Source organism: Crocodylus siamensis, chromosome 9 (genome assembly GCF_052110815.1).
Source record: "Crocodylus siamensis isolate JL-2025a chromosome 9, ASM5211081v1, whole genome shotgun sequence".
Taxonomy (NCBI): Eukaryota; Metazoa; Chordata; order Crocodylia; family Crocodylidae; genus Crocodylus; species Crocodylus siamensis.
The window spans coordinates 52,267,338-52,286,105 of record NC_143403.1 but is presented as its reverse complement, the minus strand read 5'-3'; the positions used below and the strand labels follow the sequence as shown (position 1 = coordinate 52,286,105).

Below are 18,768 nucleotides of genomic sequence, written 5' to 3'. Positions count from 1 at the left end.
ATAGTACTGATCCTCGGAGTGGTTATCTCTATTTCAGCTGACTGACCTCTGATTTTACAACACTTATAAGTATAAAATCTTTCTGCCTTGTAATTCAAGACCCTTATCTGAGGGAAAGGGCTGTGGGAGGACATTGTTAATACGTACTATGGCAGCATCATGCCTGATGCTCATAATATGTTAAAGCCTTTGGAAAACAAATATGGCAAGAAAGGTACTGATTCACATTTCATACACAATTCATTTACAGAAAGTTCTTCTGGTGTTGGACCAGAATGCCTTACACTTACAATGTTTCTGCTTACTCTTTTTTTATTAGGTTCTGAAGAGTCTCCTGAGCCTCTTCCAATCCCCACTTTACTAGTGGGTTACGACAAGGACTTTCTGACAATCTCTCCATTCTCCTTGCCGTTTTGGGAGAGGCTTTTGCTAGACCCATACGGGGGCCATCGGGATGTTGCCTATATCGTGGTGTGTCCAGAAAATGAGGCCTTGCTCGATGGAGCCAAAACTTTCTTCAGGGACTTGAGTGCTGTATACGAGGTCAGAATGAGGAATTGCTGTGAAGTGTTTAGCTTTAACTGTCATGTGTCAACTGTGATATGTTACAGCATTTTCGTAACTGGGACAAATCCATGGTCTTTTTAAACTTAATTTCTGTTTGTAGCATAAGTGTCTTAAGGAAATACTGTAGCTTAAATTATTGTTATTTCACTTTAAGAAGACTTTCTCCACTTTCAAATGACAGGAAAAATGTCACCTAATAAAGCAACACTTAGTCCTTACCATATCAATGTCCATTTAAGGCAAGTTTCAGGATTTAAAATTTAGGATCAACCCTTAACTGCAACTGCTGTTAAAATCAAAGGCCATCTGAAGACTGAAATTGGCTCTTAGAATGACAGCATGATGCATCAAAATGTAGACATGGAAGGAACAATTGTAGACATAGTCTGAAAACTAGAAAAGTCTGGAAAGTCGCAAAAAAAGGGCAGCATCTTGTAGCAGATTTCCATGAAGTGTATCTGGGAAACTACTGTGCAGGTCAGCAGTGCCTGCATTTTCTCACACATCCAGTGTTACTTCCGCAATCTTTGTCAGCCTATGGCAATAGATGGGAAGTAGCTAGTGAGAATGAGCAAAGTGAGGGATGAGCATTGCTAAACTGCAAGTTTTGGAGCAAAGCAGCAAACATTTACCATAGTAATTAAGCTGATCTCTTCTCTTTCAGATTCTTAGATCCTCAGGAGTCACATTTGTATGGTTGCAACCTTTGGACCAATGGTAGCACTGCAACTTAGTCAATTGAATTGCCATAGTGGACAGATGGTCTGTTTACTGATTAGGTACAGAGGCAGTGTCAGTGAGATTTTCAGATGCACTCAGCACTTGCCTGTTTTCCCATTGGGATCAATGTTGTAAGTCTAGAAATAAACCAAAACTGAGCACTTTTAAAAATCCCAACCAGGTGCAAAGATTGCATTGGCTGGTACTCCATCTTATTCGTAGTGTTAATATCCACACTACACGCCCCCCGTCTCACCACTCACCTGCATAATCAGCGAGTGATGCCACAGGTTTTTGAGAAAGCTGAACTGGCAAAATGTTCAGTGATTTTATATAGGAGGAACATGCAGCCAAAGTAAACAGCTAAAATGACCCAGATAAAAATGTTTATGTTTAATGCAGTGCTGTACAGGCTGTGATTGTGCTATTTCAAGAAACTCTTTTAGTACGTTCGTTCATCAGTAAAAATATAGTGAAAACCATTAAAAATCTCTTCTTCTAAATACAGAAATGCCTTTTCTTTTGAAGTCAGAATTAAATATAGGAATGCACAGTGAAAGCTAATTCCATACTCCAGAACTGATTAAATATGATTCCTTTCTAGAAGATTGGTCCTATGTTCTGAATCACTTTATGCATCTTAAAATATGACACCGTGTTTAGAAAGAGAATAGATTAGACCTTAAATAATCCTAAGCAAGTGTAGAACCTGTTAACAATAAAATAAGAGATAGCTGTTACTAATTATAGTCCTAAAGAAGTGCTGCTGTAGAGTGACACTGCTTCATTTGTATGGGGGGTGGGAAAAACTCTACCTTTTCAACATGGGCATATACTTGAGCTGGAGCAGATCTACCATGAAAAAAGGTTTTTAAAAACTCATTCTTCTCCAAATGGCTCCATTACACTACATTATCTGGTAGAGTAAAAAATGACAGGATTTGTTCAACTGAGGAATATTGTTTGGAGGAATGAGATCTTACAAATAGATTGGACAGAGGGGAAAAAGAAAATGCTGCTTACATGGGCAGATCCAGGATTGTGTCAAGGAGTATGTGGCCACTCCCACTTTAATTGTGTGGTGCATGTACAGCGAAGAGAGCTCACTTTGCACGCACCACGCAGCTGAAGGGGTGCCCTCCCTTGCCAAGGTCCTGGAAGCCGGTGAGCTCAGAGAGCATTCTGAGTTCGCTGGCTGGTTGACACAGGGTCTGACCAGATCCCTTGCTTTCATACAGCCCTGAGCCCAGGGGGTGAACATTACTGCTGGTCATGCCTCCCCTCTCTCCTTCACCCCCACCCCTCTAATTAAGCAGCAGGAGAAAATGGATGAATGGTGGTAGCATTCAGCCCCTGCTTTCATGTGGCTCTGGAGTCCATGGGCTGAGCAGTGCCACTGCTTCTCTCCTCTCTTCCCATGCTGCTGAATTTAGGAGGGTTGGGGAGGAAGGGAAACTGATCCTTATACTTGCATGGCTTCTGTTCACTTTGAGGTGAGGGGTATTTATTTGGAGTGTGCCTACTTTCCAATCCAAAATAGTAGTAATTCTTCCACTTGCCACTAAAATGCAGTATGGCTTAGTAGAGAGTGTCTTGTACAACGTGTTTCATCCTGGCCTGCCATCTCAGGATTGTAAGGAAGTAAGTTAATTTAACCAACTGTAGATTTCAGAAATAAAGCCAGATACTTTTTTCTTGGACCTTGTGTATACTGTAAAATATATAAGGAAGACTGTAATTTATAGTCTTACTTTGACTGTAAACGTAAGTAAAGTCAACAGACAAAGAACAGGGGGAGTCTTTTGTTTTTACAATTTTTTTTTTTATTAAAAATTGGCAGGTTTTGTATTGGCTTTGGAAGGGGGATATGAGACCACAAAGTAGTCTGCATATCAAGTTATTGATTTTGTTCTGTTACAAGTATTTCTTCTCCCTCCAGATGTGTAGGCTTGGCCAGCACAAACCGATCTGCAAAGTGTTACGTGATGGAATCATGCGGGTGGGAAAGACTGTGGCGCAAAAGCTGACAGATGAACTTGTGAGCGAATGGTTTAACCAGCCTTGGGGTACTGAGGAGTGTGACAATCATTCCAAACTCAAACTTTATGCGCAAGTCTGCCGGCATCACCTAGGTGAGTGACATTGGTTGGGGTAGAAGATTGGCTTCAGTAGATACTTTAGAGTTATGGGGGTGGGGGAGGGGTACAGTGGTACATGTGATAGCAGAGTTTCACATTTTAATTACATGCTAAGTGAAAAAGAGCTTCCTTTTGTTAATCTTATTCTTACTACCTACTTGTTTCATTTTGTGACCCTTTGTTCTTAGATTGTGTGAGAGAGTAAATAATAAATCCCTATTTACTTTGTTTTCACCATTTAGTATTTTTAAACCCTTATGTCCTCTTTCAGGCATCTCTTTTCTAAACTGAATAGGCCTAGCCACAGGAAAGAAAAGAAAAGAGGTGAATACAGAAACGCACAGACAGGAGAGCACAAGGAAACAGAGAGTGTGATCAGCATGATTGGCAATGGGCTTAGGAACACTCGCTGCTTTCTTGCTCCCAAGTTTTGATCACCTGAGATATACACGTGTCGAGTGCTCTGATTTAGCACCGCTGGGGAACTGGTCAGGCAGTTTCAGTGAAGTCTTGAAATTCAACTCTGCAATCACCTTTGCTCTGAAAGTAGCTATCCATGTTAGAGTCTGCTGAGAGTCTCTGGAGAAGGGAAGATTTCTGAGAGTTATGAAGATTGGGGATAAACCTGGAAGCTGGAGCATGACTGGGAGTTCTGTACTAATCTGGCTATATTGTGAAGCATTAAAGCAGCTTTGGATTAATTTGAGCTCTACATTCTTGACTCCAGTCTAGCTGTTCTCAGTTGGGAAACAGGGCCTGCTTTATATGAGCGAACAGGGGGAGGTAGCTCCCTCAAACTTTGGCCCAGTCTGGCTCTGCCATAACTTAGTAGCAGTGACATTAGGCCGTTAAATAACTCCAGATAGCATAGTCCTTTAAATTCTCTGATTGGTGATCCCTATGTTTGAGAGAAGCACAAGGGGTCTAGAACCTGATTTATGTGTCTGGAACAGTTGCTAGTGTCACACTACCTCATTTGTTTTGCTTTTAGTCTTCATTTACCACGTACCTAGATGGAACTATTACCGTACTACCTGATGTGACAGGCATTCCACACTCACTGCCAGAGACGTACCACAGGCAGAGTTCGTGATGTTGCCTAAAGAGTTACAATAATTAAATCTACCAGTATTATAGCCCACCTAAAAATGGCCTTTGGACTTCAGCTATGACAAAGATCCTTTGTTAAATTCTCATTGTGAACTTTGAAATAATTCATCCAGCAGTTTGCAAAGGTGAATGCCATATGCAGCCACAAGTAGATGATTATTACAGCACAATCTACGAAGAAGTAATGGCACATGCCAGTAGTCTTGTTGATTCTCTTTCCCTCCTCCTCACCCTGCAGGAACTCTGCAGAGTCAGTTCTTTGTATGAGACATTTGATTTACATTAGTTAAAAGGCACCCCTTGCATAATTGATTGAACAATTAAATATTTATAATGGAAATTATATTATCTTAATATTTGTGTGCCTTACAACTGTTCTAGAAATCTAAAAGACATTGTATGACTTGACAGCGCTTTGTTTGCTTAGAACTGATATGCCATCATTAACCTCAATTTTTGTTTATACACTTTCAGCACCTTACTTAGCTACTCTGCAGCTTGACAGCAGCCTATTGTTACCACCTAAATACCAAACCCCAGCATCAGCAAGCCAAGGACAAACAATACCTGGGAACAGTGGATCTGTGCCCCCAAATTCAACATGTCATTCAGCTCCTGGGGCACCACCAACAGGCAATTCCTTTAATTCCACACCCAGTGGTGGGAACACTAACCTTGCAGCAGGAAGTAGTTCAGCATCTGGACCCCCAGTGCCACAGTTGTCGGCATCTTCCTTAACACCCAGCATTAACCAGATGAGCACTACCTCTTCTTCAGGGTTTAGTGGAAGTGTAGGTCCAGGACAGAACACCAGCACTGGGGGAAATTCTGCAGACAGACCCCAGGGGAACACAGGTTCTGGTGGAGATGCTGAATCTGGCCAGAATTCATCACAGCAGCAATCACAGCAAGAAGGACAAGAAGGGTAAGTTACTGCAATATCTTAGTGAGCCTATGCATTACCAATCTCATACCTTATAATCCTGCAGCCATACAATTCCTGTGCCTGAAGCCTCTCATAAATTCCTGAAATTACAGGAATGTTAATAGGCCCAGCATTTTACTCATGTGTTTTTCTTACCTAACAAAATAGATGCCACCTGTGGGATGCTAGGGACTAAAAGAAAATATAGTACTGCTGTTATTTATTTAATATCTTCTGTTAGTAAACAACCCTCCAATGAAAACTAGTGAGTGTTTTTTATTATTTAGAACACTTTCGGAAATAGAGGGGTAAGCAGCTTGGTGCTGTTAGCCATCATAAATAGCAGTGAACCAAATATCACTTTAAAATGTTGAAAAACACTTAGGAATATTTTATAAATGCTGTCTGCTAGGGGCATACAGCTTTCAGTAGGAAAGTGACAACATTAGAAAATAGGTGTTCTGCTCATAAATGGCTATAGGTAAATGTAATAGGTTATGGAACTCTCATCTCTTAAGGTGTGTACAGAAATGCTCCATGCATGTTTTACAGTGCTGTAGTTTAGAGCACTTTTTATAGCACTGTAACTTTATAGTGCTCTTAAACATGACAGAAGAACAGTGTTTGGTGGGGAGAGGCCTCTGAGGCTCCCTGTACTTTCCAGGCTAGGTAGCAGGGAGTGCTCCAAAGTCTCCTGGGGCTGCAGCAGACTCTGGACAGCAGCAGATCAGTGAAGAAGGTGGAGCTGGGATGAGAGGCTGTCACTCAGCAGGAGCAGGCACCACTTCTGCTATAGGCCAGACAGCAGCTCTTACCCAGGCTGAGAGCCCAGCTCCAACCATCTAGTCCCCAGCCAGGCACGGTCTCAGGAAGCATGTGTATGTGTCCCACCCGTGGCATGTCCCCATCACTGGGAGTGAACACTGCATCTGCCACAAGGCTGGTCAACAGACACACACATGCACACATGTGCCCAGCCCTGCTCCAAGCCTCCGATTCCCAGCCACACAGGGTCTCAGGGAATGTGGGGGTGGAGGGCATGTGTGGGTATGCATGCATGTGTCCTACCCATAGTATATCCAAGCATCTGGCCCCTCCTATCCATGCAGGGTCTCAGGGTGTGCATGTATATGTATGTGTGTCCCACCCGCAGCATGTCCCTTTCACCCCCTTCCCTTTGCTGGGACCAGGCACTGCCAGGGAGCACTAACCAAGTTGGCAAAACCCATGGATTACTGGCAAAATCACCAGAAATTTAACCAGAATACAGAAGTTATTTAAAGCACTATATGTTGCTAAAGTGCGGTAAAATAGAGTGCTTCAAATTTAATACTTTATTTAACAAGGGTTAATTTAAAGTGCTGTACCTATTTTTAAAATGCTGTAAAGCTGTGCAGTTCTGTTAAGTTACAGCACTAAAGCGCTTTAAATGGTGAAAAAAACAGCTTCTATACATACTCCTAAGTGACAAGTTCTAATCCAGCCCTGGTTGAAGCTGCTATGACTTCAGTGATTTGCACAGAATACCTCACTGTGGCTGGCATTAGTTGCCAGTCCAAACAGAAAAAAATGTCATCTGGACTATTTTATCACATGTGGATGTTGGTTGCTAATGGTCACGGGGGAGGCACTTGGAAAAAAAATCACTACTTATGTGGCATTTCTTTTGTGGGCACACAGTCCCATTCACCATCATTCAGGTACCTTTCTTCAGCTTAAAAAACTATGCATATGTGAGTACAAGTAAAAAAAAAAAAGAGATCTTGTCATTTACTGACATGGTACTAGGCCATTTTCTCAGGGCTGGATTATTCTGGGTCTATTAAGTGGGATTGTGTTAGTCTTCTGGAAAATATCTTTAACAAACTATTTTTAGGAAGTATGCTGGCATAGTGTACTCCTGTGGGGAGATATAGTTCCTTATCAGTGACTATTCTTGGGCTGCATTTTTAGTTCTGTTTTGTCAGTATAACAAGAGAGCTTTTGCACTGTGTTATTCAGTTGCAGAATACTGTGCCCATGTATGGACTCGTTCATCACACAGCGTACTAGTGGACACCCCACTGCATGCTACAGTGTGTCTTGTATCAGGCACATTGCACCCCACTCCACTTTCATGGTTACCTGTCCTTAGTAACATTGCTCCCCCTCATCTGTGCTGCACAGTTGCTGAAGTAAACGTACTAGCCAGAGTCCATGATAATCCTATGCTGTCAGTGCATTGGGACATATTCAACCCACCAATAGTTCAGGTCTCCTGAAGATGTCCAATATGGTCTACCCTTTCAAAACCCTTCAGCTTTTCTTTACTTATTTGATGGCACAAAAAAGGGTCAGCACAAGCACTAATCAATCACCAGTTGTCTCTGACCCTACAGTCAGTCAACCAGGATTTAAATGGTCACGCGGTTATTGGGTACTTCTCAACCATTTTCAAATTGGATAGGGTCACTGTGCCTCAAACCTATACCAGTGGAGATTTGCAGTGACAACAAATGCCTTTGTGGACACGTTCAAACCATGTTCCACATTGTGGACTTACGTCCATTTACTGTGCTACCTGGTAGCCTTAAGATGGCTGAAACAATATTCCAAAGCTGCATATGCTAAATAAATATAAGAAGAACTCAATGGTCCTCCCTTCTGACTCATTGTTTACCTTCTCATGCCCTTGCAACATGAAGAAAAGAAAAATTGTAATTTGCTTTTGCACTTAACAATAGGTATGTCTCTAGTGTTACAGAGAGGGAGAGAATAGGAATTCCCACTGAGCCAGAATCTGCAGACAGCAATGCCTATCCTCCAGCAGTTGTCATCTATATGGTGGATCCGTTTACCTACACCGCAGATGAGGAATCTGCCTCAGCCAATTTCTGGCTGTTAAGTTTGATGCGATGCTACACAGAAATGCTGGATAACTTACCTGAGAACATGAGGAATTCTTTCATTCTCCAGGTAATTCTTGTTCACTCCATTTTTTTTACATTACAGACTCATTTTAGCATAGCATAATATTCCTACCCGCAGGAGACAATGATGTGAAATGGAAGACAGGAACTGCACATGGTTAATGTGAAGTTTGCAACATTATTATTAAATGTACAGAGTGCTGTATTTCCTTTCTTATGGCATGCTCCCAAAATAGGTCATGCACCTTATTGTGGGAGAACAAATTGAAAGGTTTTTTCCAGTCATAGCTAGATCCTGACTTAAACCTGACCACTACTGCTCAGTCAAAACTACAGCTTTAACCTCATTGCATCCAATCCCAAACTGGCAGCAATGGTGAAAGTGTTAAAATTAACTGTGATACTGCATGCTGCACTCTGCCCTCAGAGTGTCCCCATGCTTCTGTTCTGGTGCAGAAATCAGCGTCCCTGCTTAAGACATGCACCCCAATTTTGGAGGGCTGTTTTTTGAGAGAGAAGGTCCGTGTGGTGTGCGAGTATATACGATGCGATGTTAAAATAATGTCCTAGTTGCGACTTAATGCAGGAAACGTAGCTAAGAAAGACATAGTGTTCTAGTGCTCTTAAAATAAAACTTTTGTGCATGGTCCAGCACCTGTGTTCTCTGTGAAACGATTTCTAACAATGGTTTAGGTTCCTTAGCCTATAGTATGTGTTGGCATTGTGTTACAGAAAGATTGTACGTTGTGGCTAGGGACAGACATTACATATAAACCAGTTTAAGTGATCAGAAACTGGTTTAGCTTGTAACAGAACAGATGTTCAGTAGACATAAACCAGCTGGAAAATGGCTGAAACAAGTTTGAGATGAACCTGGTTGGATGTAGTATCAGACTTAACTGATCTGCATCAAACCAGTTTAGGCAATATCTGTCCCAGACCTCTTGCTCGTTTAAGTTAAACCAGATTCCTCAAGCATCCCGGAATGCTTTCTGGACTAGGTGGGGCTCTCTGCTCCTCTCTGTTCCCTGGCTGGAGCTTGGCAGAGACTGCAGGAGTCTGCCTGGCCTCCCCCTGCTTACACCCTCCCCTCTCCACTCCCTGCTAAGCAGGGATTGCCCCATCCCCTCTGCCTTACACAGACACCTCTCATCATTAGCTAGCATACCATGTGCTGGCTATGGTCCCTGCTGTGGCAGATGGGACAAAGGCAGCATCAGCAGATAGCTGGTAATGCCCCTCTGTTGTTTTCTTAATGGAGTGATTAACACTGTGTTATCAATTTCCTACTGGGCTGGTCAGAAGTGGGGTGGGGGGACCCCTCCCTATTCAAAGTGTCCTTCTATGGCCTGGCCATGCACCCCCTCAGCTCAGCACTGTGGAAGGGAAGGGAAGGAAGGGCTTCCCCATGCCCCCACCCCTACCCCAGCTTCTAGCCTGAGCCACTGCAGGCATGTGCCTGCATTTCTGGGATGTCTGTACAGTTATGAACTGATTCAGCCTAGCCAAGTTAGACTAACCTGCAAAGATTGAATCAATTCAGACTCAGGCTTTTTGAATGTCTGTCCCTAGCCTGTATGTTCTATGTCTCAGCCTGTTTATTAGATTCACTTTTAAAACATATTATTTAATGCATATTATTTAATATATGATGTATTAACATATATCTAAAGCATTACATTGGATAAGGTGTGCTACTCTATTACTACCTGATTTTTAACAATATATTGCCATACACTCTTTGTATACAGGAGTAGTTATTGACTGTGGAATTATTTAAGGATTAAATTGGTATCATCATGAACAGTACTTGGCCCGTTGCTGCTACCACTTGCCATGGATTACGTACATCTTTTTCAGAGACCCACCCACTATAATATATATGCGAAACCAGAGTAAGCCAGTGAATGCAAAGAGAAGAAAGCTTGTTATATACATGTATGCACATGCACATGAAAAAAGGCAGAAACCTTCTGCCATAATTTTCAAAAGCAGCTTGTCTTTTTCTCAGTCCTCAGTTTGATAGCCTAAATCAGGGCTGCCAAAATTCATCTGGTCCCATGGGCTGCACCAGACCCACAGATCGGTTCTGCATTTCAATCCTGCTGTGCTACTTAGCCTGTGTGGCGCAGCTTGGCAGAGCCTGCAGAGTGCAAGGCCATCTAGTGCACCCTGCATGCTGCCTGTGGGTCACTCCAAGACCCATGGGCAGTGCCAGGGACCGGATAATATGGCCCTGTGTACAGGTGCAGCCCAGGGGCCATATCTTTGACACCTTGGGGCCTAAATGGTTCCTGTGTTTCAGAAGGATGGTTCTTATTCCTTTCTGACAACTGGATTCTATTAAGGTGTCATATATTGGGCACAAAATACTTTTGTCACTTCTAATAATCTTGGCCTTTTACTTTATTTGTATTGTAGTATTAAAGGATTTCTGTAGTCATCTATCACCAGAACAGGTTTGACATAAAATCAGTATCACAGTTGAGTATTTTGTTCTGTTCGACTCCAAGGAAATATTTAGGCCCAACCAAAAAAATTATAAATACAAAAAACCATACTCATTTCAATGACTGAAATGTGAAAAGATGCTGTGCTACTGAAGATCAATAGTACAGTTAGATTTCAGTTTATGTAAAATGATTAATGGGCTTGCCAGTTTTTACTGCATCATGGTTATTTTCTGGGCACCTGAAGTGCGGTTTACTTATGACATTTTGCCAATGAAAGTCAAAACAGCAGACAGCTCTTTAAATAAAAAGTAACAGAATTTACTTCGCACAACACCTTTTCTCCATTGCTGCTGTGTGGTATATAGAATATTATTATTTAAAATACAAAAACCAAGCAGATATTTATAGGTGTATTGCAGTACAGTAGAGAAGAGCCTTCTACTAAAACTGTGCTAAACAAATTACGCATTGTAAAAAAAAAAGTAGTAATTACACATGGCAGACAATATATATCTATCTACATGCTCAGATGGTCATCACTACAGATATCACATGCTTTATTGTTATTCTCTGATGTCTATTTTTTGGGTGAACCATTTTCTAGGCACTGTATTAACCTAGTGAACAACAAGCCTCTGCCCCTAAGATCTTATCTTAGACATTGTAAACTCAGTTCTGAATATAAAAGGGATTTTCATTTAAAACATGCTTTTTGAATCACTTATTCTATTTCTGAAAGGCCATTTTCTTTGTTTGTTTCTCCTGTACTTGCTATGCAAGTTGGCACTAAATCACTCAACCACTCAAATTTTATATGGTCATCTTCATCACTGGAAGTCCATATTGTTTCTGGAGAAACATTTCAGTACTGGGTGGGGAGAGGGACGAGTGGTTAGTTGCACTGCTTTATGTGCAACTAACCACTATGTGGGTCATAGCAATGCCATTTAGCATTGCAGGCACAAGTTATCTCACAAGGCAGCTCTCTGTGTAAAGGCAGCAATTCCAGAGTCCTAGGAGCAGCAGTTAACATTTAAAACAAAAAAGGAGAAATTAAAATGAACAAAATAAGAGGAGCAGTACCAACTGTCATAATTGTTATTTAATTAAGAATAGAAGAGCCAGGACCTCTTTATCTCACAAATTGATGCATTGAAAGTTTAGCTTTACCTCCCTAAAGATGCCACTCACTTAACTAAACTCAGTGTGACAGCAGTCCCTCGATAAGAGGACAGTCTTCCAGTAAACGGGAGTTGTCGGTGAGTCTGAAAATGGCTGAGGCATCCAATCCATGATCTGTGTATTTGACTACGGATACAGCAGATAGTTTTAAGAGCAAGAAGTGGGTCCTGGTAATGTCAAATCACAGTTCTTTCCTTGTCTCTCTCATTGATAGGCTTTAGTAAAAGTCCTTTACCAAACTACATGTTCCTAGCAAAACACACTACTGCAGCAAACATCCATACAACCCCATGTTAGTTAGGGGGCTAGTTTCATAATGGAATACATGGTGAAGAGATGTTTGAGAGAAGGAGGGAGGGAGGTATACACATGTCCACGGGCAACCCGGATCTCAAACGTGATTGTCAAATCACAAGACTTAGTGGTTCCAGATTTATTTTATAGTTGGAATGAAGCATAGTTGTTTTTTGTTTTTAAACTAAATGGCAATTGGAAAGCTGTCTCTGAATCAGAGTTCTCAGGCTTCCAGGATTTTGGTAGGGCCATCCAGAAAGTCAGATATAAACCAAAAACTCTTGCGTATATTGGAAATATTTGGGTATAGGCTTTTGGTGTAAGTCTACCTTTACTGTCATACGTTTAGTGAGCTTGGAGTAAAGTTTGTCCTCCCCTTACAGACAAGCTAGTGATCTGATCGAACGTGACGTGTACTTTGCAATCCTGGTTTTATTGACTCATTGTAAAGTTAAAAATAAAAACTTGCCTGCCGTCTTAGGGTATTTTTTTAAATCCCACCAATCAATAGGCTCTTTGTATAGCGCAGTAGGCTCTTTGTATAGTGCACTCCCCACAGAGCAAACATACATAATTAGTCAAATGCCCTTTCAAAGTACAATGTAAGGCCAATGCTACATGAGACCTGAAATGTAGTAGAAACCTGGGTGGGTCAATCGTTCCATTTTATGTTCAGTAGCATTTGTGAAGACATCAACATGAGAAGTATGCAGTAGGACATGCTGGTCATTCAACACATCCAGATTTTTAAATACATTTGCTTGTTTAGCACACAGATAATTTTATTTCACAGCATTTAGGCAGTCGTGAGCTGCCAGACAACAGGATTTTTTTTCTAAAGTGCTCTTGAGAGTTTACATCCTTAAATATTGAAATAAATTATGTAAAATAAATAGTGTTTTCACAGAACCTTGCAAAATGGTGCCATAATCCTGACAGGAACTTGTAGTCACTTCCATGATACAAATAATAAATAATAGAGAACGAACATAGAAAGTCTCTGTTTCTAAGTCATTAATGAAGGGCACTTTAAATAAACATTAATTTGAGTTGTTTTGTGGTATACTTTTGGGGTTGAGAAACAAGCTTTTAATACTGATTTTTATTGTTTTTTATGTAAATGTACAGATTGTGCCTTGCCAGTACATGCTGCAGACAATGAAGGATGAGCAGGTTTTCTACATTCAACACTTGAAGTCTTTGGCATTTTCAGTGTACTGCCAGTGCAGAAGACCATTGCCCACACAGATCCATATTAAGTCTCTTACTGGCTTTGGGCCTGCTGCCAGCATTGAGATGACCCTCAAGAACCCAGAGGTTAGTACCTGTACTGGGGGGCCAAGGAGTCCTGTTTAAGAAATGCATTCACTGTTCTTGGAAATCAGAAAGAGTGAGCATGTGAAATACTTGGAATAGCCAGCAGCTGATTCTTTTCAAGGTACTAGAGATGATGATATAGTGCAGGGGTGTCCAACTTCTGATGTGCTGCCATGCCCAGTGCAGACGGCAGCCCTCCTCACGCTGCATTGGCACTGTCATGCCAAGGCCCCAGGGTCCCCCAAGCCTGCCAGCAACAGGCTTTTTCAGCTCCATGGGCCACACTGCTGCCCTGCCCTGCCCTGTTCTACCCCCGGGAGCAGGGGTAGAAAGTAGAAGCTAGAGGAGGGAGGAGAAGCCTGAAGACTCTGACAGCAGTAGCAGGAGAGCAGTGAAGGGAGTAGTGTTTGTACTGGGAACCCAAGGGGTGCATGGTTAATCTCTTGGGGGCTGCATACAGCCCTCAGGCAGCCAGTTGAACAGCCCTTATGTAGTGAAAACAAAACTCTGAGCTGTATGTTTATAAAATTATGGAGAATAGTAGCTGAGACACAGAAGTAAATACTGGTATTATGTCCAGTTGTACAGAAACAATGCTGCATTTTAGACCTAGGAGACGCATTTTCCAGCCACTTCGCCTAAATTATTCCTACAAAAAAGCATTTGCACCTGCTTCTGTCTATTTTATCTTCATGTTTTTTCCATGCGTATCACTAATCCATATTATGTATTCTTTGGCACACAATTTTAATAGCTGTATTGATGATGATGTTGACCTTATTCATAGCGACCCAGTGCAATCCAGCTCTACTCACCTCCTTTTATACTGGCACCCATCAAAGACAAACAAACTGAACTGGGAGAAACATTTGGAGAAGCCAGTCAGAAATACAACGTGCTCTTCATTGGATATTGTTTGTCCCATGACCAGCGCTGGCTCCTAGCATCCTGCACTGACCTCCATGGTGAACTGTTGGAAACCTGCATTGTAAATATTGATTTGCCAAATAGGTAAAAACCTTTAAGTTTTGTATGAGTCTGGGCTGATATTTCTTATTCTTCACTGTGTTTGTACATCCCTGGGTGCATCTACATGAGACACTTTACTGTGAAGTAGCTTAGTTTACTGCCAGTAAGGATGTATTTGCAAATGTGCTTGCAACGGCAAGTAAGGATGCACTGCACGTAGTTATTGCACAGTAGTGCACACGTAGATGCTTGACCAGAAGCAAATCTGCTCCTGGTCAGCCAGCCACCAGAGGGCGGAAGATTGCTCCCTGCCCCTGGAAGCTGCCTGCTGCTAAGGTGGGCTCTGCCACTGAAGGCCAGGCAAGGACTATGTCCCCCTGCCCTGGCAGCAGGGAACTTCAAGCCCTTTGCTCCATGATTGCGATTGATGAGCAGGGGCAGGGAGATCATTATCTCCCAGTCCCCACTCCATCATCATGATCAAGAAATGGGGGGCTGTGAGATTTTTATCTCCCAGTGCCAGGTCTACAACAGCGGGGCCCGCACTAGGAGATTATCTCCCAACCTGAACTCTGTGGTTGTGGGGCTCAGGCTGGGAGATCCTTATAAGGATCTAGCAATAACAACAGCTTGCGTTGGATGATAAGGATCTCCAAGCATCGGCCTCACAGTCGCGGAAATGGTGCTGGGAGCTCCTTGCTGGTGGAGGCTGGGGAGCTTGTTCTCTATCCAGCTCTGCGGTCACAGAGCTGAGCAGGGAACAAGCTCCCCAACCTACTCCCCAGCTTGTTCCCCATCCAGCTCCATACTCACAGAACTGAGTGGGGAACAGGCTCTCCAGCCTGTTCCTTACTTAGGTGTACAATTAAAGAGCTGATCAGGGAACAGGCTCTCCAGCCCCTTCCCCTCTCAATTTCAGAGTCGGGGCTAGGAACTGTCCCAGTCAGGGGCTAACTGCTAGCTGTCCCACCAGCAGATCAGGGCAGGGGACTGGGACATGCTCCTCCCCTGCAGCTTTTTCCAAGTCACTTGTCCCAGTCAGGGAGCCAGAGCTGGGAGCTCTCTGCTGCTGGGGTAGGGGGACATTGTCCCTGCCCCAGCAGCAGGTAGCCCCCCAAGGGCAGGTGCTCCCTGCCAGCTCCTGGGATAGCACCCAGGGGAAGCCTAGAGTGCCCCCAGTGGCAGAAAGGGCTCATTCCAGAGCCACAGGAAGTGGGAGCAAATTTGCTGCTAGGAGCAGCAAATCCACTCCCACGTCCCTGCCCAGGCGTGTTAACTCATGAGTAGTTTACTAGCAAGTAAATCGATCCCAGTTCAAATGCATGTGTAGATGCACCCACTATATAGTAACCTCTCTTACAGTTGATGGGAATTACTCTTAAAATGATGCTTTCTATCACAGCTTATGAAGCGCAGAGGAAAGAAGTTCTAGTTTTGTTTTATGAATGCCTACAGAGTACCTTCAAGTGCTTTTGGTACAATCCTCAGTTTGACTGGGATCTTTGGGTACTATTGCAGTACTAGTAATAAAAGCAGATGAAAAAAACTTACCAGTTTCTGATATCTAACTGTGAGGCAACTCATTTTTGTAGGTATGGTGACAGCATAATAATTTGAGTAGGTAGTAAGAAATGGAATAAATATGAACGAGAAATCTGAAAATATTTCATTTCCATTCTTTTTCTCCTTTTATCTCTAGATCAAGGAGGAGCAAATTGTCTGCACGTAAAATTGGTCTGCAGAAGCTGTGGGAATGGTGCATTGGGATAGTACAAATGACATCACTTCCCTGGAGAGTTGTAATTGGGCGACTTGGACGACTAGGCCATGGCGAGTTGAAAGGTATGAAAATTTGAAATTTGTTTTGAGCTAAGTGGAGGTATAAGACTTGCTTAATGGGCTGATATGAGGTGAGGGGAAGGGTGGCCAGATGGGTAGAGCGGTTATCCTTGATTCTGGATTCCCAGGGTACTAGGTGCTTTGTGGGGTTACCCAGGATTCTCCACATCAGGTACCAGGAATGGAGTCAAATTGACTTTGGCCTTGGTAATAGTGCTGTTTAAAAGCTGCAGAGACATTTGGTAACCCCTCAGAGCACCCAGAACCCTGGTAACCCAGAAGCAGGGGATCTTCTCTACCCCCACAACCATTCTCCCTTCTCCCAGCCCAAGTCTGCCTGGAACAGGACTGGTTCAAGTGCAGGCAACATAGGTTGGAGCATACCAAACTGCATGCCAGAGTAGCCAGTTGCTGTGCAGGGATTGGGGCAGTGAGGAACGGTGCAGCATGGGATGCCTGGAGAAGTGATCACACACTAGTCATGGGAAGCTTGGTTTCACATGACACTGAACAGGTTCAAGGAGGACCAGTTCAAAATAATTCGATATTTGATTAACTAGGTATACTTTTGAAATATTTCAGGAGGTTTAAACAGTTTTAAATTGGCTTGTATGTTTGTTTGCTTGCTGTTTAAACAGCTTTTAAAAAGGCTTAAGCATTATCCCTGTCCACACACTACATGGGCACTTCCGCCGGTAAGACAGAACAGATCAAGACACTTTAGAATACCTAGTTCCTTTTGTAGTATCTGCTTTTACAGTCTTGAATCCATATTTAAAAGTTACTACTATAGTGCATAAAGCAACTAATGTAATTCAGTGCAGTTTTAAGTTTAGCAGTAATGAGGAAAGCACAATAATGAAAACAATCATAAAGAGAGTTGTAATACTAGACTGAAGTATTCTGTAGTATATTGGGTTTTGTAATACAGTATCATAGTGTAAGTTTGACCCTAGAAGTATGTAAAATAAGGCTTTGGCCCATAGTATCTGCCACAGTGGAGTAGTAAGTACTGAATTACTGTTTGTAAAACTTCAGATGAAACTTATGCTACTGAATACTGAACAATATGTTCAGTAATCTAGATGAAATTCAGATCAGGATTATAAAAGAGTGATCAAATAACATGGTGTTACTAAAATATGCTGAGGTAAGATTGCAGGTCATCTCATTTTGTAAATTCATAGAAATGTACGGTTTCTCATACATTGCTGGTTTTCTGGAAAATCAAATGAAAATGTTAGCTCTCAGAAATGTTTTTGGTAGCTCATGGATTATAATCCATTAGATCTATAATTCTTTTGGAATCCAGCTGAATGACAGTTCTGTATAAATCTTTGTTCTCTCAGTTGAAGTAAAGCCGCATTGGCTTGTGAATGTAATGGACTAAGATGTTATTATAACATTTAAGAAACGATTACCAGAAGCAGTCTTAAAAGTAAGGTTTTGAGGCTTGCAATAAGGCAGTGCTCTGATGCTGCCATGTGGATGATTCTGTTCGGAGGACAAGGTATCTCATGATTGAGCCAACAGGGAGATAAATTACACATTTGAAGCACATGGTTTGAAAGAGGAGTGCCTCAACAGCAATTCACCCTCTTAATTTACTATGAGCATATGTGGTTTCTGAAAGGAGCTCCATACCGTCTCCTGTGAATCAGGATGCTGTTTTGTATGCCGATTTGCATGGGTGACTGGGTAGTGAAAATCAGAGTGAGCGTTAGGGCTCTGATAAGGGATTTAGTGCTGTGTCTATTGAATTGGAGCACAAAGATAATCTAGACAAGAGGAAAAAGATCAGTTAAGCAGTATGTGTGTTCCTCTTCGATCAGTCACCAAAGGCAAATGTAGCTGCTGTGTTAACACATTCAAAGCAATCCCAGATTTGTGGGCTTGGGGATAATTTTAAAACATTAAAACTGAAGAGTCTGCACTTCTGTACAGTAAACTAGCGCACCTGCTTAGAAACCTGATGCTTCAGTCAGTGTAACAAAAAGGCAGCTGAAATTTACTACCGTCTTCCAGCTAATGTATGTAAAGGAGGAATATACATGTGGCCTTAACAGGAAGCAAGAGTTCTAACTTGGTTAGTGATTAAGTTACCAACCACAGGAATAGGAGTTAGTATGTTGGGTGAAGGAGGACAGCTTAAGAACTGGATTTTTAAATCAACAGTTCCCTTCCTCTAGTTCACCTGTGAATGTCAGTTTGCTTAGATGAGGTTTCCTCCAGACTGTTTTGTGAGGATAGAATTTTGGGATAAGTACAGATGGTCAAAAAGCCTGAGGCTGAATCAGTTCAGTCTTTGCAGTTTAGGCTAAACTGCAGAAATTAAACTGAGAAAC

At 42.2% G+C, this 18,768-nt stretch overlaps 1 protein-coding gene across 2 annotated transcripts in view; it reads left to right on the top strand.

The window, feature by feature from the left end:
- MED13L (mediator complex subunit 13L) overlaps positions 1 to 18,768 on the top strand; it is a 406,232-nt gene that overhangs the window by 366,010 nt on the left and 21,454 nt on the right. Inside the window, exons 19-25 of one of the 2 annotated variants that reach the window (XM_090062161.1) lie at positions 320 to 543; positions 3,227 to 3,419; positions 5,010 to 5,460; positions 8,196 to 8,415; positions 13,427 to 13,615; positions 14,403 to 14,626; positions 16,284 to 16,426. In XM_090062161.1, coding sequence (XP_089918287.1) covers positions 320 to 543; positions 3,227 to 3,419; positions 5,010 to 5,460; positions 8,196 to 8,415; positions 13,427 to 13,615; positions 14,403 to 14,626; positions 16,284 to 16,426 — 1,644 coding nt within the window. Of the gene's footprint in view, positions 1 to 319; positions 544 to 3,226; positions 3,420 to 5,009; positions 5,461 to 8,183; positions 8,416 to 13,426; positions 13,616 to 14,402; positions 14,627 to 16,283; positions 16,427 to 18,768 lie in introns of both variants that reach the window. The other variant, XM_090062160.1, reaches the window with a different exon arrangement.